The sequence below is a fragment of the Dermochelys coriacea genome, chromosome 11 (assembly GCF_009764565.3).
Source record: "Dermochelys coriacea isolate rDerCor1 chromosome 11, rDerCor1.pri.v4, whole genome shotgun sequence".
Lineage (NCBI taxonomy): Eukaryota > Metazoa > Chordata > Testudines > Dermochelyidae > Dermochelys > Dermochelys coriacea.
In genome coordinates, this window is record NC_050078.2 from 23,400,141 (window position 1) to 23,423,415 (window position 23,275).

At 43.7% G+C, this 23,275-nt stretch overlaps 1 protein-coding gene across 3 annotated transcripts in view; it reads left to right on the forward strand.

Moving 5' to 3' along the window:
• The window catches only part of ARHGAP15 (Rho GTPase activating protein 15), a 450,542-nt gene that overhangs the window by 63,722 nt on the left and 363,545 nt on the right, over positions 1-23,275 (forward strand). For all 3 annotated transcript variants that reach the window (XM_038422842.2, XM_043505082.1, XM_043505081.1), the window contains one exon: positions 12,774-12,861. In XM_038422842.2, coding sequence (XP_038278770.1) covers positions 12,774-12,861 — 88 coding nt within the window. The remainder of the gene's footprint in view (positions 1-12,773; positions 12,862-23,275) is intronic.

A 23,275-nucleotide genomic window follows, 5' to 3' on the forward strand; every position in this document is an offset into this window, starting at 1 on the left:
CAAATAGACAATGCAGCTTTCAGCTGGACAATGTTTGGGCACAGCTGGTGTGGACTTCAGGGGTGTGATCTGGACACCCATATAATTGCTGCTTCCATATAGGCACCTAGGGTAAGACTTTTAAAAGCAGTCAGAGCTGGCCTATCTCCACTGCTGTTGAAGTCAAAGGGAGTTTCACTATTGATTTCAGTGGGAGCAGAGTTAGGATTTTCCTGAACTCTCAGTGTTTACCTATCTTTATTGGTACCTAAATGGCAGCAGAACTGACACAATTCATTCTTCCTTCTTGAGGATTACTAGCTAATTGATATGATATATTATAAAATTCTATCTGAAGAAAGATCTACATTTTAAAGTTCCTAACTCTCTACATAGTAATAAACCATGTGGGTCTTTTGGGTCAGTGACCCAGGGTGTTTGAAAGCAAATATTCTTTTGCCCTTATACTTTGCCAAGATCATGTTGTATGACCCCTCATCATCTCTGAGGCATTATATTTTTTTCTGGTAGAAAAATCCTATATACAAAGTAAATTTAACCAAAAAATGAATTGCTATACAGAAATGATCAGAACCGACCAAAACAGAGACATTCACAAGTAAATAGAAGGTCTGATTGAGCTTTCCCTTAAAGATGTATAAAGATGGAGTAAGACCACTGACATGTCTGTCTTTCTGTCATTCTCTGTTGTCACTCCTTGGTTTTGGTTTTTGACAGAAGGCTTTTGCAAAATGTAGAGTCTCAGTAATGAGCTCTAAAAAGGGCCAAACTTGGGCTAAGTCTCATCTTCTCCAGTGGCTGTTTCACAAGGGGGATTCCCCAATAGAGCATGCCTTACCTCCCTCCTATAAGCTTGTCAGAGACATTGTTCTGTGGGTGGTCTTGGTGGGTTCAGAATGAAGAGGTGGGGTGTGATGTAGCTAATACTGAACCCATAGAGAGCCTAAGGGATTAAAACCAGAGCCTTGAATTGACATCAAAAGCAAACTAAGAGCCCCTGGAAAGTGCAAATATTGCTCAGGATGGGGCTGTTGTTTTAATAACTGGTGTGACAAAGTTCCTGCTCTACCTTGGTGGGTCTTGCGCTTATTGGTGGATTTGCTCGCCTTGGAGCTTCACGGCAGCCCTCAGCTTGGCCGTTTTTCTGAATTCACAGTCCAGGCCGACTCCTCCTGTGTCTGACCAGGAGTTGGGAGGATTTGGGGGGAACCCGGGCCTGCCCTCTATTCCAGGTTCCAGTCCAGGGCCCTGTGCAATGCAGCTGTCTAGAGTGCCTCCTGGAACAGCTGGGTGACAGCTACAACTCCCTGGGCTACTTCCCCATGGCCTCCTCCCAACACCTTCTTTATCCTCACCATAGGACCTTCCTCCTGGTCTTGATAATGCTTGTACACCTCAGTCCTCCAACAGTCCGCGTTCTCACTCTCAACTCCTAGTGCCTTCTGCTTCCAGCTCCTCACACACGCACCACAAACTGAAGTGAGCTCCTTTTTAAAACCCAGGTGCCCTGATTAGCCTGCCTTAATTGATTCTAGCAGCTTTTTGATTGGCTGCAGGTGTTCTAATCAGCCTGTCTTAACTGTCTCCAGAAGGTTCCTGATTGTTCTGGAACCTTCCCTGTTACCGTACCCAGGGAAAAGGGACCTACTTAGCCTGGAGCTAATATATCTGTCTTCTATTACTCTCCTATAGCCATCTGGCCTGACCCTGTCACATATCCCCCCCTCTGCTCAACACTACAGGGTTGGGCAACTTGGGACGTTAGGCAGTGTACTTGTGACAAGCCATCTGCATTGCCATGGTGGCTTCCAGCCCGGTGTTGTATGGTAAATTGGAAAGGTTGTAGGGACAGGAACCATCTGGTCACCCTTGCGTTCTTCTCTTCATTTTGCTGCATCCACAGGAGGGGTGCATGGTCGGTCACAAGGGTAAACCATTGTGCCAGAAGGTAATATAGTGTTTCCATGGCCCATTTCACAGCTAGGCACTCTCTTTCAACCACGGCATACTTCTGCTCTCTCGGGATGAGTTTCCTGCTGAGGTAGAGGATTGGGTGTTCTTCATCTCCGACCATCTGCGATAGGACAGCTCCCAATCCTACTTCAGTTGCATCTGTTTGTAAAATGAATTCTTTGTTGAAGTCTGGGGCTATAAGCACGGGGTTACTGCAGAGGGCTGTCTGTAGATCCATGAATGCTTTCTCTGCGGCATCTGTCCACTTCACCATGTCTGGACCCCGGGCTTTTATCACATCTGTCAGGGGACTTGCTCTGGTAGCAAAATGGGGAATAAATTGTCGGTAGTACCCACCACACCCAGGAATGTCTGGACTTGCTTTTTCTGATTCGGCCGGGGCCAATTTTGGATAGCCTCTAGCTTATTTAGTTTGGGCTTGACCATGCCCCTTCCTACAATGTAGCCAAGGTATTTAGCCTTGGCTAGCCCTATTGCACACTTGGCTGGGGCCAAGTGAGGTCAGCCTGTCTTAGCATGTCCGGAACCGCTTCCACCTTTCCTAAGTGGGTTTCCCAGTCAGGGGTGTGAATAATCACATCATCCAGGTATGCCACTGCATAACTGGTATGGGGCCGTAGGAGCTTGTCCATAAGACGCTAGAACATGGCAGGTGCCCCATGCAGTCCAAAAGGAAGAACAGTATATTGAAACAGACCCTCTGGTGTAGAGAATGCCGTCTTTTCTTTCGCATCTTTAGCAAGGGGAATCTGCCAGTATCCCTTTGTTAAATCAAGGGTGGTCAAAAATCGGGCATTGCCCAGGCGGTCAACTAATTCATCGATACGGGGTATGCATCGAATTTGGATATCTCATTCAGCCGGCGAAAGTCATTACAAAACCTAGTGGTGCCATCGGGTTTGGGCACTAACACAATCGGGCTTGACCACTGACTGTGGGACTCTTCGATGACTCCCAGCTCCAACATCCTTTTTACCTCTGCCTTGATCTCCTCCCTTTTTGCTGCTGGGACTCGATAGGGCCTTAAAGTTACCTTTGCCCCAGGGTCTGTGATAATGTGATGATATGCTTCGGTGGTCCGGCCCAGTTTGGTTGAAAACATGTCCTGGTATCGGTTGATCATCTCAGTTACCTCCTTCTTCTGGTTTGGTGTCAGATCAGTGGATATCCTGATTTGCTCCTGCGTTTTATTTCCCTGGATCGGGGTCTCTTGGGCCACTACACAAGTCTCTCATTGGTGCCAAGGCTTTAAGAGGTTAATGTGATAAATTTGTTCTTGTTTCCAGTGTCCTGGCTGCCACACCTTGTAGGTTACTTCCCCCATGGGTTCAACCACCTCATAGGGCCTGTGCCATTGGGCCAAAATCTTGCTTTCTGCTGTGGGTACCAACACCATCACCCGATCCCCTGGTTGGAACTGTCGGACTTTTGCCTTGTGATTATAATGGGTTCGCTGGGCCTTTTCCAAATGTTCCTGTACAATAAGGGTGACCCGGGCTATCCGTTCTCGCATCTGCAACACATGGTCAATTATATTTCTCCCCTCATTGGGTTCCTCTTCCCAGATTTCTTTTGAAATATCTAGTATGCCACGGGGGTGGTGTCCATATAATAATTCAAAGGGGAAAAACCCATTTGAGGTCTGCGGTACCTCCCAGATTGCAAACATAAGGTAGGGTAATAGCGTGTTCCAATCCTTCCCATCTTGACTTACCACTTTCCTTATCATTGCCTTGAGGATTTGGTTAAACCTTTCTACCAGTCCATCAATCTGCGGATGATAGACTGAAGTTCTCAAGGTATGTATGTGGAGCAGCATACAGAGGTCCTTCATTAGCTTCAACATAAATGGGGTACCTTGGTCTGTTAATATCTCCTTTGGTAGCCCCACTCGGGCAAAGATCCCCACCAACTCTTTAGCTATTGTTTTAGAGGCCGTGTTCCTCAGGGGAACAGCTTCTGGGTAGCGAGTAGCGTAATCCAGAATGACAAGTATATATTGGTGGCCCCAGGCTGTCTTCTCCAGGGGTCCCACAAGATCCATGGCTATTCGCTTGAAGGGGACCTCTATGATGGGAAGGGGTACTAAAGCTGCCCTGAAATGGGGACAGGGACTGTGCAGCTGACACTCCGGGCAAGATGCACAGTACTTCCACACTTCTTCATGTACTCCGGGCCAGAAGAATTGTCACAGGACCCGTGCCAGGGTCTTCTCTACCCCCAAATGCCCCCCAAAAAGATGACTATGGGCCAGACTTAATACAGCATTCTGGTGTTTTTGATTTGCTGTACGAAGGTTCTGCCCCTGTACTGGTGCAACCCGGTATAAGAGATTCTTCATTATGAAGTAGGATCCTGGTCCCTGGGTTTTCCCTTCCACGGGGACTCCATCTATTTCAGTCATCTCCTTCCTAATGTTGTCGTACTTGGGTCTTCAGCCTGGTTCCATCCAAAATTTCCTCTCCTGGGGATAATCTGCCCGACATCTAGGGGGCCAGTCTCTGTTGCCTCTCCTGGTTCAGAGGCGTTAGGGTGTGGGTCAGACTCAGATGCTTCTCCCTCCTGGGTGGCCTCCTTTTCAGCTGCTCGGGTCCGCCTACCTACGAGAGCGACCCTTTGGCTTTGGGCCAGTATTTGGGTTCCCAAGGCCTTAGCGGCCTTTCTTTCCCTTTTCGTCTTTCTACGCTGTCTGGGAGAGGAGAACAAATCTGGGGATAGTTAAGAGAAGGTTGGGGGTTGACAGTCTACTATGGAGGCCTCACTACTTTCAGGGCTTCTCCCTTTCTCCAATTCCCCTACCGGCAGTAAGTCTCCAAACCCTGGGAAGTCCCTGCCTATGAGCACTTGGTATGGGAGTTTAGGGACTACACCTGCTGCTACCTCAGTAGCGTTCCCCTGAATCTCAGTTTTTACTGGGATGGTGGGGTAATAACCAACTGTCCCATGGATGCATGTTATCCCCGTACACTTAGCCCACAGCGGCTGACTACGCTTCACGAGCTTCCCCGAGTGAAGCGTGATAGCACTCCCCGAATCAACCAGTGCTGTGGTCTCTACCCCATTTAGCTTCACTGGTCTAGTGTACATATGTGGGGTTAGTGAGACCCCCACAAGGTGGATTAGAAAGCATGGATCTGCCCAGTTCCCCAGGTTACACTGCATAGGCTCCTCGGCATTGGGACACTGTGCAGCTATGTTTCCCACTCCCTGCAGGCATAACATCTGTATGGAGCCCTAGGCATTCCCCGGTCTCTTGGTTTGGGTAGTCTAACATCATGATTCTCTTCCCCCTCAGTGCTCCGACTCTTTGTGGCTTCTGGTGGGCTTCCAGCTCCTCTCTTTTTCCACCTGGGTTCTCCTGGTGGCCCAGTCACCCGAGCTCTAGGGCTTGGTGCTGCTAGTTTAACCCGGGGTGCTTCTTCCTTAACTGGTCGGGTCAGCTCCCTTGCCGTCTTTCAACTTTCTACCAGAGGGACAACCTCGTTGTAGGGTGGAGGATTTGTTCTGGCTTACCCAGGCGCGAAGGTCTGGCGGTAGTCCTTTCATGTACCAGTCGATGACCAGAACCTCTAGTATCTCCTCCGGACTCTGGGACTCAGTTCATAACCACTTTCGTGCGAGATGGATGAGGTCATATAATTGGGACTACGGGGTTTTGTTTTCCTGGTACCTCCATTCATAATATCGCTGGGCCCGCATTGCGGTCATTACCCCAGATCTGGCCAGGATCTCTGCTTTCAGCTGGGGGTAGTCTGCTGCAGCCTCTTCAGGCAAATCATAGTAGGCCTTCTGGGCCTCCCCACACAGGAATGGAGTGAAGATGCCAGACCACTGTTCTCGGGGCCAAGCCTCCCGCAGGGCTGTCCTCTCAAAGGCCAGGAGGTATGCCTCTACATCATCCTCCTGCATCATTTTCTGCAGCCAACTGCTGGCCCGCATGATCTGCATCCCATCATGGTCGCGGTTCAGCTCTGTAAGGGCCTTTACCTGGTTTACCAGTTCCCGCAACATAGCCAGTTCTTGAGTAGCCTGGTCCATCAGCAGGCGATTAGTCTCTTGCTGCAGGAGCACTGCCTCCAGTTGGGCGGCTGCCTGGACACGAGTAGCTTCCAGCTGGGCAGCCGTGGCTTGTATCAGTGCCCACACTACGTCCTCCATGGTGGGGAAAAAAAATAAAAATAGACCCTCTTCCTCTTTTTTTTTCCTTCCAAATACCCTCCTTCTTCCACCACGCTGTGGACACCAGATTCCACTGCTAACACCAGTTGTGACAAAGTTCCTGCTCTACCTTGGTGGGTCTTGTGCTTATTGGTGGATTTGCTCACCTTGGAGCTTCACGGCAGCCCTCAGCTTGGCCGTTTTTCTGAATTCACAGTCCAGGTCAACTCCTCCTGTGTCTGACCAGGAGTTGGGAGGATTTGGGGGGAACCCGGGCCCGCCCTCTACTCCAAGTTCCAGCCCAGGGCCCTGTGCAATGCAGCTGTCTAGAGTGCCTCCTGGAACAGATGTGCAACAGCTACAACTCCCTGGGCTACTTCCCCATGGCCTCCTCCCAACACCTTCTTTATCCTCACCATAGGACCTTCCTCCTGGTCTCTGATAATGCTTGTACACCTCAGTCCTCCAACAGTCCGCGTTCTCACCCTCAGCTCCTAGTGCCTTTTGCTCCCAGCTCCTCACATGCACACCACAAACTGAAGCGAGCTCCTTTTTAAAACCCAGGTGCCCTGATTAGCCTGCCTTAATTGATTCTAGCAGCTTCTTGATTGGCTGCAGGTGTTCTAATCAGCCTGTCTGTTTTAATTGTCTCCAGAAGGTTCCTGATTGTTCTGGAACCTTCCCTGTTACTGTACCCAGGGAAAAGGGACCTACTTAGCCTGGGGCTAATATATCTGCCTTCTATTACTCTCCTATAGTGGTGGCTCCTTTACAGAGCTGTGAGCAGGGGCGTATACTTGGCGTGATTCACTTCAATCCCAGACACCTGCCCCTTTTGCAGCGTGAGGGATACCCTGGCACATGTAAACCTGGAATGTGCCAGGCTGCAGCCCCTATTCCGGCTCCTCACCAATATTTTATTACGTTTTTGGTTGCACTTCTCCCCTCACCTTCTCATTTATGCACTCCCTATCCGTGGCCCCACAAAGTCACAGGATCTCCTGGTCAACCTCCTCTTGGCCCTAGCTAAAATGGCCATCTACAAAACCAGAGTGAGGAGGTTGGATGATGGAGTCTCCTGTGACTGTGGAGCCTATTTCCGATCCTCGGTCCCTTCAAGTATCTGGGCAGAGTTCCTCTGGGCGGCGACCTCTGACTCCCTTGACGCCTATGAGGAGCAGTGGGCGCTGTCCGGGGTTCTCTGCTCGGTGTCCCTGTCCGGTTCCCTTGTTATTTTATTAGTTGTCCCCCAGAATTTTTTGGGTATCTAGGTCCTGTGGATCCCCCTTTTAGGCTGGGGGGGATCCTTTAGCAGTGGACGGGCTTCGCCCGCCCACTTCCCAGATCCCAATAAGATTACTCTCCTATAGTCATCTGGCCTGACCCTGTCACACTGGACTTGTTGTGTTTTTTCTCCCTTCAACACCAGATTTGGTGTTACAATAGTCCAATCTGTAGGTGACAAACACATGGTTCACTGTGGCCAGATCCTAGTTTGAAAAGAAGCAACATAGTTTCCAGGCAATCTTGGATTGGAAGAATGCATTCATTTCTTGCAACTGTTATGCAGTATTAGTGATGAGTTGAGTAGGCCTCAAGGTCTCATTCTATGTTGATGACGTATGTACAAAGGAGTATCAGCTGAAACTTTGAAATAATTTTCTTTTTTGTGATTTTCTATCAGGCATTTAAGATTACTTAAACAAAGGGTATGTATAAGTAAGAAGTGGGGCTTTGCATATGTTAATACCATGTAGTATTCAGAACAGAGAAGCATGCAGAATATGTTTGTTTCCAACTCATATGGCCACACATGGAAAATTCAGAATATTACTATTGCATTTATAAACATGGTATTGTCCATTCAGATTTTAAAAACACTACTATATTAAGAGACAGAGCAATTGTGAACAGTGTTGGTGTTATAATGTGCTGCCATCAGGTGTCCATTTGATAGAATGCAAATACTGCAACTGCTGTAAAGTTGATGTATTGAGTATATTGCTTCATTTTACAATATGAAGATGTCAGATTTCACACTTTGATGACTCTGCCACCATTTTTTTAACTTTATATAAAACAATTCTATTGATTCAAAAAGATGATTTTATACAATATACTTTCTGGTTTTCATTTTGGATCTTTCTGCATACTGATATGGAGGGCTATCTGTCTCTCTTTGTAGATGAAAAACAGACAAAGATAACTTTTTTTTTTGTTCTATGTATACTTTATCCATCTTCTCCCTCTTTTTATTTAGCCCTTACTGCTCATTCACTGGGAGTGAATTTTTCAAAGCTATGGAATATGCATCTGGAAAAGAGTACAGTCACTGCTTAATTGACTTACCCAAAGGGCTTGAAAATCTTGCCCACAATTTTACATGTCTAGTGAAATTCTATGTATGAATGTCCATCTATAGAAAACCCAGTTAACCCCCAAAACTATATTTGACCTTATTAAGGTCTGTCTAAGCACTTCATAAACAAAGACTGCTTTTGTGAACTAAAAATTAAAGGTAAATAAGTAGAAACCATGAAGTTTTGATTTAAAGATAATTTTGAATGTAGGGAGAATAGTAGGGAAAAAACCTTGTCCTGAAGCCATACTCAAATACGATATAGTCATTGTCTTGTCAAGTCTGCTTCTGTTACACAGTATCCTGCAAGAGCACTCTGAATCTTCATATGTCATGAGGGGTTGAACCAACCCCTAAAAAAGAGAATTCAAAGTTCACTAACACTGCTCGTTGCCACATGGTACTGAAGTCTTGATGCAGAATGCTTTGAAATGACCTTATCTGAGACATGGTCTTGCACTATAACACCTCAGTATTCCATAACACTAACAATCCAGGCTTACATGCAATATATAGATGCAGTGGTTGTTAGCTAACCGCACATATGCATCCTCAGGAACATCCCTCCAATAACAGCTCTTGTGAAGCTCAGTTCTTTCACTTCTCAAGGGATCCTTTAAAATTATTCTTCAATTTTCCTCTATTTTCCTTCTACACCCTTTATCTGCACCCTGGATTTCAGGCTGACACGAACCCTAACACTCAAAGTGAAACTCAGGGTGCGTCCGGACTTCAATCACAGAGTCAGACTGTTGCTCATGTAGACATACGTGAGCTAGCTTTAATCTAGCTAGCTTGGATAACAGAGGAGTGACTCTGCAGCAGCACATACTTCAGTGTGGGCTAGCCCTGCCAGTAATTGCCCAGGGTTGTGGGTGGGCTTATGCAGCCCATCCGGAAGCCTGTGCTGCCTTGACCTTGCTGATATAGTACCTGAGCTAGCTAGATTAAACCTAGGTCCAATAGGACTGCACAAGCTGCAACCCCACTCTGTGATTGCAGAGTAGACATATGCTCAGTCAAAACAACAGTCTTACCTGGCTTGGTCTAAAAGGAAATTTCACATCTTCAGTGCAAAATTGTAAATAGCTCCAGGTTCTCTTGAAGCTGAGCCCAAGTTAACAGGAAAGGTTGCAAATCTTAGGGAACCTTCTGATTAATCTGATCTGAGTTCTGAGTTCGTAAGGAGACTTGAAATGTAGTAGGTTTTCAGTATCATTGTGAATATTTCACATGCTTTTTTTTTTTTGATTCCCAGCACCCAAAACACAGGTTTTATGTTGATGAGTCAAATAAAGCCAACTTATGTACTCTTGAGCAAGTCTAGTTATATGACTACTAGAGGGGGGTCTGGTAAACATGTATGCAAATCTCTTACATACTGGTCCCTATCTTAGTTCTGCATTAGCTCTGCCTGAGTAGACTAGGTCCTGCAAGTCCTTTCAACCTGAGGTCAACTGCTAATTCATGTGTGGATTAATTATGAAACACATACTGGGTTGACACTGGATAGGTCAAATAACCCGCCCGATATTGCCTCAGATGTCCTCGCTGGGAATGTAATATACTTGGGACATCAACCAAAATCATTGATCATTTCACACTGGTCTGGTAGAGGAAGTGGTAGAAAGGACACTCTCACTGAAGATCCTTCAGTAAAATAGGAGCTGGAGGTAAGGTTTGGCTGGAGAACCCTTCCCCTTGGTTTTTATTGATAGCCATTTTTGAAACCCAGTGTGACAGGATCGGACCAGATGGCTACAGGAGAGTAATAGAAGGCAGATATATTAGCCCCAGGTTAAGTAGGTCTCTTTTCCCTGGGTACAGTAACAGGGAAGGTTCCAGAACAATCAGGAACCTTCTGGAGACAATTAAGACAGACAGGCTGATTAGAACACCTGCAGCCAATCAAGAAGCTGCTAGAATCAATTAAGGCAGGCTAATCAGGGCACCTGGGTTTAAAAAGGAGCTCGCTTCAGTTTGTGATGCGTGTGTGAGGAGCTGGGAGCAAGAGGCACTAGGAGCTGAGGGTGAGAACGCGGACTGTTGGAGGACTGAGGAGTACAAGTATTATCAGAGACCAGGAGGAAGGTCCTATGGTGAGACTAAAGAAGGTGTTGGGAGGAGGCCATGGGGAAGTAGCCCAGGGAGTTGTAGCTGTCACACATCTGTTCCAGGAGGCACTCTAGACAGCTGCATTCCACAGGGCCCTGGGCTGGAACCCGGAGTAGAGGGCGGGCCCGGGTTCCCCCCAAATCCTCCCAACTCCTGGTCAGACACAGGAGGAGTCGGCCTGGACTGTGAATGCAAAAAAACAGCCAAGCTGAGGGCTGCCGTGAAACTCCAAGGCGAGGAAATCCACCAATAAATGCAAGACACACCAAGGTAGTGAAGGAATTTTGTCACACCAGATAATAACAGATAGTTACAATACTACCTCATAAGGATATTGTGTTGATTAGTTAGCAGAGCTGGTTGATATGTTTATTGCAGATAATGGTCCATATTTTCAGCTATTGTGATCAGCATAATTTATATCAGCTGAGGATCTGGCTCAGTTATTCATTGGGAATTTGAGAGGGAGGCTCCTAAATCACTTAGGCGCATAAGTTCTATTGACTTTCAGTGGGACCTATGCTCCTGTGTTACTTAGGTACTTTGGAAAATCCCACCCTTAGCCTTTTTTTGGGTTAGCAAGTCTTCTCAAATGGATCCACATTTTCTTCAAATGTGTTTGCTTTTGGTAAATATTCACCAAATAAACTGGGTTAATAATTTTCAACTTCTGGGTTGTTCATGGATTGCTTATTCAGATATTTGGTTTTGCTGCTCATTATTTATATAGGCTGGGTGGTCACTAATATACCTGAGGTCAAATCCTGGCCACATTAATGTCAGTGAGAGTTTTGTCTTTGATTTCAAAGGGGGCCAGGATTTCACCCAAGGTATTATTTCTACTCCTTGATAGAATGACTGAAATATATTAAATAGGAGAGTAATTAATAGTGAATTGTGATTAATTATCACTTTTGGTACACATTTTGGAATGAATAATGGTTTCTGCTAAAAATTGCAACACTTTTAGGATTTGCAGTATTTTTGTCTGTGGTGTGTCTATTATTCTTGGGGATGACAATATGACCCCCTAAATCACAGAGAATCAAACTTAATTTTTTTTATTTGCAAATATATTTTTTCTGTGAGACTAGTTCTGTTAATTAGGTAATGATAGTGCAATGCTTTTGAACAAGCGTCCATCAGAGTGATGAATATTATAATCTACTGTGTGGTTTGTAATTACCTGTTTTTTGTGGTTCTCTCCAGTGTGCTGCTAACAATCTTCAAAGAATGTTTTTGTCCTTTCTATACCTCTCCACAGAAGTTGTTGCTATTTGTGTTTGACAAATGAAGAACTTCTATATGTCATTACAATTTCTTGTAACTTACATAAAATACTACTAATGTGTATCTTGATCTTCTGGAAACCTCTCTTGTTTGATTCTATTTTTTTCTTATTATGGACAGGGAGAAAATGTATTGATCTTTAAATATAGGTCCTGTACACAGCTCTGTATACCTCACAGTGACATTATGACATCTTTGCTATTCTGTCCTGGGCCTATCTAAAATATCAATCTCCAAATGGTGCCCAATCATGGAGATCCTGATGCAGTAAAATATTTAAGGCATGTGAACTTCAAGCATGTGAATAGTAAAAAGAAAAGGAGTACTTGTGGCACCTTAGGACTAACACATTTATTTGAGCATAAGCTTTCGTGAGCTACAGCTCACTTCATCCGATGAAGCTGTAGCTCACGAAAGCTTATGCTCAAATAAATGTGTTAGTCTCTAAGGTGCCACAAGTACTCCTTTTCTTTTTGCGAATACAGACTAACATGACTGCTACTCTGAAACATGTGAATAGTGCCACTGATTTCAATTGGACTCTTCATTTGGTTAAAGTTGTGCATGTGCTTAAGTGCTTTGATGGATAGGAGCAAGCTGGGCTTTAAATGTGAATTCAGGGAATTGGCCCATCAAATCCATTGGGCCAAATGAAGAACAAATGGTATGAACAGGTGCAACTCCATTAACATCAACAAAAGTGCACTTGTTGACACAGAGTGTGAATTTGGACCATTTTCATTTCTGAAAAAAGGGTTGGAACACAGGTCTTCAAATACGAAGTGTTATTGGCTTAATCCATGGTATCATCTTCCTCAACCAAGATAGCTCATGCTTACTTGATCCATTAATTTTTATTTTATTTTATTTTTTTAAGGAAAAACTGGTCTACTTCTTGGATTGTTCTTGCTGGTGGGAAAATAGAATTCTACAAAGAATCCAAACAGCCAGCATTGGCCAATCTGGTATGCAGTTATCTGTCTTATTGTGCTCATCTTTTCAGAAATGATGTTACTAAATAGAAAGTTTGGCATCATCTAAATAAATAAATAAATGCAATCAAACTAAGTAGCCAACTATAAGACAGCTGACAACAGCTGTAAGAAAATGACCCAAACTTTTAATCAGGTTGAGGGTGGGGGAAGGAATACAACTTAATGTGTCTTTTATTAAGAGGTGCATTTTGAGAATAATTGCAAAGTGAGACGGATGGTGAACGACTATGCAGTAATGTGAAGGTAACACTTTAAATTAAGGTGCCATTTACAAATGCTTTATTCTTATTTATGAAATGATCACTAAATGCAGCTACTTCCTCAAATAATGTATTATAAAGCATGTTATAAAATGCATTAGTAATAAATGCTTAACAGATGATGCGATGAGAATTTGTTGCAAAGGATATTATAAGACGTAAATTATATTAAACCAAGTGTGTGCATCTTTAATACATGAATTTCAATTGTTATCCAGCATGCTATAAAGTGGCTTATGCATTAATAAATAATAATTAACTATTTATAAATGGCATCTTAATAAAGGGTGTTACCAAAGGGAAAAACACTGTAAGTTAGCAAAGTGATTTTTCATCTTAGTATAGATGTGACACCTACCATATCCAGCTAACCTTACAGACATCTCTTATGACTCCTTCTAATACAGTTAATGCAATTTCTGAAGCTGTAGTTACTACAAAGTGAAATTTGGCATACCTTTTTATTGTGCCCCAAGGAGAGGCCACTGATCTTAGTTTTCAGAGATGTGACAGTTACATTGCACAAGCAATAGTGGCATGTATCCCTTCAGAGCTAATTAGTGTGGAGTCTGAGCCTACAAACCTTTGTATGGGCTCCAGAAAGAGAAGTCAGTAAGTGTATGACACTGTGGACAGAACAGGAATAGTTTGACAGAGCCCTGTTGTGAAAGGTTCCCAAGGCTTGATCAAACCTGCCATACCTTATCGAAGTGATGGGTGGTCAAGAAGGTGCATTCTTTGGCAGAAGTCACAAACAATAAACTAATTTATATGTTGCAGGTGATGAAAAGTGTTTTAGTTCTATGCTCTTAAATCACCACTATTGTTTGCCATAACCTCTTCTCTAAATGGGTATCATTCCCTGGCCCTCCTTGCTCCCATGTGCAAAGGGTTGTTTGTTTAAAAAAAATAATAAAAAAGAAAAGGGGACACTGGCTCTTTTTGATCATTTCAATATCTTTTTATATTGAAATGGCTGGATGATGTCATGTTTCAGAAGCTATGCAGACAAACATTATACATAAATTAAAATTTATTTGGAATTCTGTTGATTATGTTGAGATATAGGCTAGAAAATTATATTGGCTTAATTAAAGTGATCTGTTTTAAAAATGTATTCTGTTAGCATGTATTTTTGGGCTAGTATCTCAGACATGCACCTGTTGGATAACTGTCCACATCAATCCCACAACTGGCACCAACTGATACCTTTCATAGGAGTCTCAACAGAGTGGTCAAAGACTAAATGGGCAGCTGTCTCACACCTGCAGATCATCCCTCTATATCACAGTTATGACTCTCTGTCCTTGACCAGATAGTGGCTGTCAGCTTGAAACCTTTCACAGGCAATACATTCTCCTAAAATAACTTCATATAAAGTAAATAATAGAGCACCTAAGGTAAATCCAGGATTAAAAATCAAAAGCCACCAGTTCTTGTGAAGAGACCGTTGGGAACCTCAGCTTCTGATGGTGCCACCACAACCTCATGTGGACCTGCTAACCCAGAGCCTCCTTATATTGGCTCTGTCAGTATGGGCAGACAGAACCCTGAGCACTCCAGGGAGAATAAAGAGATACATCTTTGTTCCACCAGAGGACATATTTAATTCCCCCAGGTCTGCAATCTCCTCTGTTGACAGGACCATCCCTTACCAGGGTGATGTATCCCCTGGAGGGGTCAAAAGGGTACAGGAAAAGTCTCTTCCATCCTGTCTACTAGAGGCAACTTTTTTCCCACGGAGCTATTGGTACTGCCAATTGAACCGGATCTGGTCTTTTTTTGTCATCAAGAAACTCAGAGCTACTGGAGGAACTGTTATCACCTCTTCCAGGAGAGATCCATCCAGACAGGACATTGAGAACCTCCTGAAACCAACCTGCACCCAGAATGTCCCCTTGGAACCAACTGTACCCATGCCTTGGGGACCTCCGCAACCCAACTTCAAACATTCCTACTGGCTCTACTGGGGCCCATGGGACCCATACATATGATTCCCAGGGTCAGTCCTATCTAACATGGAATCATTACACCCCTTCCCTCTAAGACAGTAACCAGAGCTTACTCCTGACCGTATAGAGTAGGAAAACTATGAGCTGGACCCGGCGGTTCTACCGGTACCTGAAACACTATCTTCCTCATCTCCGAATGAAGCAGTTGCCCCAGCTATGCCACCCTCTGGATGATTGTAGTGAGGCCGAGTGGCCTCCCTCCGAGTGGGAGAGCGAGGGTCCACTACACTTCCCTTGGTGGGCAGAGCCTAACCTGCTCCACCCCCTTGCCGGAAGTGCCGGGTTGGGGCCGGAAGCATAAGAGGAAGGCCCTGCAGCCCAGCTGGGGTGGAATCCCGGGAGGAGAAGGACGCTTCTGCCATACTGCCATGCCCAGGAGGGGAACCTACCCCTGGCTATCTGATAGCCGCAGAAGTGGAAGACCCCGACAAGGAGTGGCCCGATGAGGAATGTACCCCGAGGAGCCTGACAAGCCCTGGAAGCGAGAGGTATCAAACCCCAGGGAGGCAGGATGTGTCCTAGTGGCAGCCACGGAACAGCCAGCTGTGGTTCAGTTGGTGTGTTGCAGCTGGATCGCCGCTGAAGCAGGGGCAGTCAGTCCTGTCTCTGCTAGGGCCCTGGGCTGGGACACGGTGGAATAGGGTGGGTGTCCCCCTGCCTCCTCCCACCCTGGGGTGGCTGAGTCCCTACACTGTGCAGAGAAGCTCCCGCCCTGAAAAAGGAGTTTCCCTTACCAGCTCCCTTATAGACTGTTGCTTTGCTGGATGCCTGAGCCTCACCCAGGCTAAAGCCAGCCTTAAGACTGCTTGCTGGCTGCCTTAGTGTCCTCAAGCCCAGGCCCCGCCCACCTCTAAACTGTTGCTTTGCTGGCTGCCTGAGCCTTTCGCAGGCTGAAGCCAGCCACCTATAACTGGTGTTTAATTGCTGGCAGCTGCAGCCTCCACTAGCCTAGGCTAAAGCCTGGCCACAACTGTCTGGTGCCCAGCCCTGTTGTGGGGCTGGGAACTAGAGGACCTGGGGGGCCTTGCTCCACCTTGAGGGGAGACAAGGGGTCCTAGACTGTTCTGAAGCTTTGTGGCTTGGTCAAACAAGCCTGAAGGCAACTTGAATGAGTGGCTTCCCTTCAAGCGGGAGAGTGAGTGTCCATTACAATGACCACAAGCAATTTCAAGAGCTGCCACAGAGGATGTTGAAGGTGCTCCATATCTCCCTAGAGGAGGCCCAGGATACACAACACAAGCTTTTAGACATCCTGCAACCCATAGGGTCCAGCCAGATAATACTCCTGGTGAAGGAAGCCACACTGGAAACAGCAAGAGCCTTACGGCATACACCAGCAACATGTGCCCTTACCCCAAAAGGGATGAGAAATGTTACCTTGTCCTGGCTAAGGCAATGGAGTTTCTATTCACCATCATGCACCGAACTCTCAGGCTGTCATAGAAAGATCAATGCAGCAACATCCAAGATCCATCCCCTCTGATAAGGAGGCCAAATGTATGGACTTGATGGGGAAGGAAGTAGCCTCCAGTTCAGCATGTTGAACTATCAGACACTGATGTCTATGTCTGATTTTCTGAATTATTCAAAGTTCTTAGATTTTAAAGACAAATTACCTCAGCAAGAGAGAGGTCAATTTTTGGCACTTAGTAATGAAGGCAAGCTCTTGGCCAGATCTGCATTACAATCTGCAGTTGTTGCTATAGACACTACTTCAAGGGCAATGGCAACTGCAATTGTGATGCACCCTTATCCATTTTCAGGACTCAGGGCAACCTTACCCAGTTCCTCGGGCTCAGGGTGTAATCTTCTGGGGGTTTGCAGGGTCTTTTACCAGTGAAAGAGCCTTACACAGTAATATCCTTAACCTCTATTTATTAACAGGTACCAAAACAGAATACACACGCTAAGCATACAATGCTCACCTCTCCCAATAAGGCATATAAACTGTTCTTGATGGTCAATCAAGATTAGATCATCTGGGGCTCCCACTTCTGCACAGTAAGGTTGGCACAATGTTGAGGTATCTTAGCTCTGTTCTTGGTCTGTGTCCTGGATTTAGATTCGAAAGGACTTCCCTTTGAACCTCAGATTATATAGTTAAACTTGAGTCCTGCTTAGCTATATCTTAACCAGTCATTTTAAAATACTACTACAAAACAGTATTTTTCGTCAATTCTAGCCCATTATGAACAATTATTTAACCAACCATACCTCACTGCCTTAGTTGATTTAAATCTTACAAAATTAGCTATGCAACAGACAGAAACCATCCAGACAAACAATAGAGAAGTAGAGACTGTAAAGGCAAAACAATAAAGTATAGATTTCACAATCACAGCTGTTGATAAGTGATTCCTAGCCAGATGGAATGACATCAGACAAAGTTTTCTTTAAAGGTCTTAAGATCTATTTTTTTATCTGGTAATGGTGGGTCCAATTAGGACAGAAGCGCCTCCTAAACACCCCAATATTACATTGTTTTGATGCAGAAAAAGGCCTCAGACCGCACAACAGGGTTGGGAGTTGTAAGCCACTGTTGGTGTCATCTCCACTCAATCCTCAAATACATATTGGTGGCCATCTAGCACTCCTTACCCACAACTGGAGTGCAATAAGACCTGTTTTTGTTCTGCACCAATTCAATGTTTTTATTCTTAAACTAAAATTCTGTAATGTTAAACTGGCCTCAATAATACCATCCCTGGAAAAGAGTTCACAGCTCTCGATATCAAAGATGTATACTTTCACATGGACAATTACTTTGTCCACAGAAGATTCCCTTAGTATTATGGTGGGTCCTGATCACTATCATTACAGGTGATTCCATTTAGTCTAGCAACTGCACCCACAATCTTTACCAAAGTGTTTCTAGTAGTAGCAGCACAGTTCAGATGAAGTGGCTTCACAGTCTTTCCTTCTTAAACAATGAACTTCTCATTATCAGGACACATCTAGAAGCCCTTGCATCAGCTTCATCACTGCTTTAGCTTCTTTCATCCCTAGGAGTCGGTGTGAATTTGGAAAAGTCTATTCTGACTGTGATGCAAACTATAGAATTTATAGGAGGGACCATAGACTCAGTCAGGTTGAGGGCTTATCTCCTCATGTACAGATTTCATACCATGAGCAACTTGATAGACCAAGTTATGTACAACCCTCAAATATCTTTCCAGTCTTGCCTTTCTCTCTTGGGGCACATCGTATCATGAACTTACCTCATTCCATTCATCAGACTCCACCTCCATTGCCTTCAGGCTTGGTTCTGAACAGTATATATACCAAGCAAACACATCATGAACACCATAGTGACAATCCCTGCCAGGATGGGGACCTCAATAACTGGTGGAAAAATCCCAAGCAAGTGTGTATGTATGTATTCCTTTCCCATCCCTCACACCTGACAAAATGTTAAATATGGATGCCTCTATGATAGGCTTGGGATCCTACACAGATATGGTCCAGGGCACTTGGATGCCCAAGAGACCAGAATGCCAAGAGACCAGAATGCACATCAATCTTCTGGAACTCTGGGCTGTCTGAGAGACTTGTAATTTTTCCTGCCATTCAACCAGTTTCACTGTATACTCATACTATTTGACAACATGAGAACCATATTTTATATTAACAAGCAGGGATGAGCAAGATCCTTGTGTATAGAAGCAGTCACCTTGTGGAACCAAGACATGAAAAACCATATCACTGTATTGGCAATGTACTTTCCTGGAACCCAGAATTCACTGGCAGACAGCTTGAGCAGGCATTTCATCAGTGATCACAAGTCAGAGATACACAATATAGTAGTGAACAGCATTTTCACTCAGTGGGGAACCACTCTGACAAACAGGAAATACAACATATACTCCTCCAGGGGAGCTCAAGGAAATCACTCCAGAGGTGATGCTTTCCTAATGCCTTGGTCAGATCACTTGAGGTATGCTTTCTCTCCCATCCTATTCAAGGTATGCCTTGAGGTCTATGGAAGATTTGACACACCTGGGCATGAGTTATCCTCATCATCCTTAAATGGGCCAGGTAAATCTGGTTTCCAAACTTCCAATGAATGGCATCCCATCCGCCAATTAGCATCTTTTCCTTTCTGAATCTCTTGATTCAGCAGTATGGTAGAGTCAAAAACCCCAGCCATGAAGCACTTCATCTCATGGCTTCGTATTTGGGTGAGCAGTAAGTCTAGACTGTTCCTGATCTAAAACTCTGCAAACCATTCTTAATAATAGCAGGAAGGATTCCACCAGAAAATGTTACCTAGTCAAGTTGAAATATTTCTCTATCTGGGTGCAGCAAAACCATATATTTCCAGAGGCAGCAGATGTTTCTTACTCTCAAGACAACAGCTCTTTCCCTTAGCTCACTACAGATTCGCCTGGTGGCAATCAATGCATGTAAGTCACCATCGGACAGTTACTCAATCTTTATTCACTCAGTAACCACCATATGTTTGAAAATTCTTGAAAGGTCTGATCAGAACATTTCCACCAGTAAAGAAACCTATTCCTCCTGGAACCTTAACTTAGTACTTTCGGCACCCACTCAGTCACCCGTTAAACTGTTAATTACATGTTCGATGTCTCAGCCATCAATAAAGGTTACCTTCTTCATTGCCATCATCTCACCCAGAAAGATAAGTGAACTTGGGGCACTAATTTCTGATCTGCCATACACAATATTCCATAAGGACAAAGTCTGGCTATGAGAACACTCAAAATTCACTCCTATGATAGTTTTAAAATGTCACATAAACTAGTCAATTCACTTACCTTTGTTTTTTTCCAAAGCCCATGTTCTGGTGAAGAGAGAGGACTCCATTTCCTTGATGTAAGATGAGCATAGGCACTTTACCTGCAGAGAATAAAACTGATCAGAAAGTCATCTAGACTGTTGCCATAGCAGAACAAGTCTGAAGTCAAGCTATAGCCTCTCAGAGGACCTATGCGTGATCTTTGGCTGAATCCTACTCTATCAGTTGGCACAGCTCCCTCCCCCATATGGGTAAGGGCTTACTCTACAAGGGTATTGAGGATGCTCAGCTGCTTGCAGGAACGACTCCACATCTTGTAGATTCATGTTCCAAATACTTAATCTTGCACCCACTCTAGTTAAAATTCCATTAAATTAATTTGGTACAGGGTCAGGCCTGAAATTCCAAAGTTGAGAGAAAACTCATCTTTGGGTTTGCCAGATATTTAAAACTAGACCAGAAAAGATCACCTGTTAGATGTGGATTCCATGAAGGTCATGAGCTGCACTGAATTCACACATGGCACAGCTTAGGCAGGGGAAGGAAAGGTGGCTGTTTACTCCCTTTTCATCTTCCAGGATGGGGGGCTAGTCACGGTGTTGAGCCAGCCCTAGCAAAATGTAGAACCCCACCAGGGTTACTCTAACTTGCACTAGGAGTGAGGACCATTCCACCACCTGAGGTTTGTTAGAGTGTATTATATATACTCCAACCCCAGCTCCACTTTCTCCAACCCCCATCACATCTCCTCCAGGCTCTCTGCAGGCTTCTTGCCTCCCTGTATTACAGGAGACTTACAGGCTTTTGTAAAAGCAACATATTTTTATGTTAGTCCAAGATTCCCCCAAACTGGAAGAATTTTCATCAGCCCCTTTAGGGCTGTTTTAATGGGTGGTGCACATGGACCTTACCAGAGAATGAGGATATAGTGCAAATCTAAATCTAACTCTGTTTAAATGTGAAATAAGTATTTACATGTTATGAAACAGCAGTTCATTCCAAACCAACTGCCTGCCCTGAAAATGCACTTCTTCAGCAGTGCTCAGGGTCAGTGAAATAATATTCACATCCTTGTATTTTTATCTTACTTTTTTTTTAATATAAAAGGTCAAATTTAGCAGAACAACCATTATGTACACATGACCAAGCTGAGAAACCATTTGCAGTAACTTTCCAGGTCCTGGCCCAATCCTCTCCTTTCTCTTTGCTGGCCTTCCTCATTTTGTCACATCTTATGTCATGACCCATTTCAGCATGTGTTCTCTCTGATCTTACAATAGCCCCATACACATCCCCTCACTCAGATTAGCCTTCCTCTCCCAGAAATGATCTTTTAGGTGGTGGGGCTATGGCAGCAGTATCTACCTGGAACAAAATTACCGGCATGAATTAATGTTGCTGTATGTTTGTTTATTTTGGGGACAAAACAAAAATGAGCTAGACTTTTGCTTTTGAGTTATTAGTCTGAAAGTTCAGAAATAAATCAAAAATTGGGACTGCAGATTTGAACTTGCTTTTTTTTGCCATACTGTCAAATATTTTACATGGAGAAACAGTAGATGACTATCACTGCCAATTATGTCATAATCCAACATGTCAAACCCAAACCTAACGCATCAGAGAAGTTCCTGCTCAAAGTAGCTAAATCCAGGCAAGTTGACTCTATCTGATGCATCTAATGCAATGTTTGGTTTTTTAAACCCATTCATCCTGCTATAATTTTGATAGCAGAAAAGGAATAATATAATAAATTTCATTAAGAATCATTTGTTTACTGATTTTTTTTTCAAATATTGTTTATTTCGGCAAAGGGGGAACTCAACCATTAATTAAATAATGCAATAAAGTCAATGTTCATTCATTGTAGTATAAATTTAATAACATAGCAATTTTATTTATAACAGGAAAATGATGTGATTTAACAAAAAGATAAATACTGCTTTGGATTATAAGGTTATTAATTCATTAATTCTTAAGTACTGTATATAAAGTGAAAATTTAAAGTAATGATGAATCATGATAAAAAGAACAATACTTCACTGTAAAGTCACTCAGGCAACATGAGGGGGAAATGAAATCACATACACATAATCCCTTTCTTAATACTGAAGAAGTAATGTTTATTGGCAATTTAAATACATATTTACCATAGTTTTAATAATAATCTAATACACAGAATTGATTTTACCTGTAGCCACACAGTTTACTGTGTTATTCCTTGCTTTTGTATCCCTATTGCAGAAATAGGGCCTGATCCCAGATAAGCTAGTAATAAAATTGTTGTTGACTTCAATGACAGAAGGATCGGGCCCATTGTTCTTTTCAGGTGAGCACTGACATATGGCCTCATCATTAGCATTAATTAGAAAAAAATGTTAGTGTAAAGCATAGAAGGAGAGATTGAGAGAGGGTTGTTTAAAAACGGTTACAATATTAATAAAAATACAAAAAAAATGCAATGGTTTAATGAATTTGTATTTTTTGCTCCTGATTTGATCATTCCTAGTCAAAAATCTGTGTTTCATTCCACTTTATAGAAGTCACAAAATCTGTTGAACTCCTATTTTTTTAAATTGATAACATGATCAAAAAGGATCATAGCTCCATTAATAGCTTCTGTTTGTATCAGGCTGTCAAGAATTCCCTACATAAAATTCTGTTTTCAAAGATTTGTAATTGACTGAGAGAAGGATGAGTACAGTTTTTTTTCTGAAGAGTTTATTGAATAGAGGATATTTAACACATGTGCAAACTGCCTTGTAAATGACTCCAAAATCCATATTCATGCAGAGGAAGATTTCATTCTAACAGACACTTATATCAATGTACAGTATAACCCCCACCAACAACATTGATATAACATAAATGGTCTGACTGAAAAGCACAAAGCAAGGTAATTAAGTATTAGGTCTCTCATGGTAGCCTTAACTCACTCAATTACAGGATGTGTTAGTTATGCCTACATGCTTATGAAGCAGACTGTGAATCGTACAACACATAGGACAACACAAGGCCATATTCTTTCAGACATGTTCATGGACTTCCTGTAGACTTAAATAGGGACCACATGTTTCCTCTGGAGATCCATTTTGGTAATAATGATACCTAGCTCTAATATAGTGAATTTCATCCAGAGATCTCAAAGCACATTTCAGAGGAGGTCAGTATTATTGTCTCCATTTTACAGATGGGGAAACTGAGGCACTGTGGGATGGGAAAACTGAGGGATGGGGAAACTGATGGGATGGGGAAATTGAGGGAGCACTGTGTCCAATTCTGGGTCCCATACTTAGGAAAGATGTGGCCAAATTGGAGAGAGTCCAGCGGAGAGCAACAAAAGTGAGAAAAGGTTT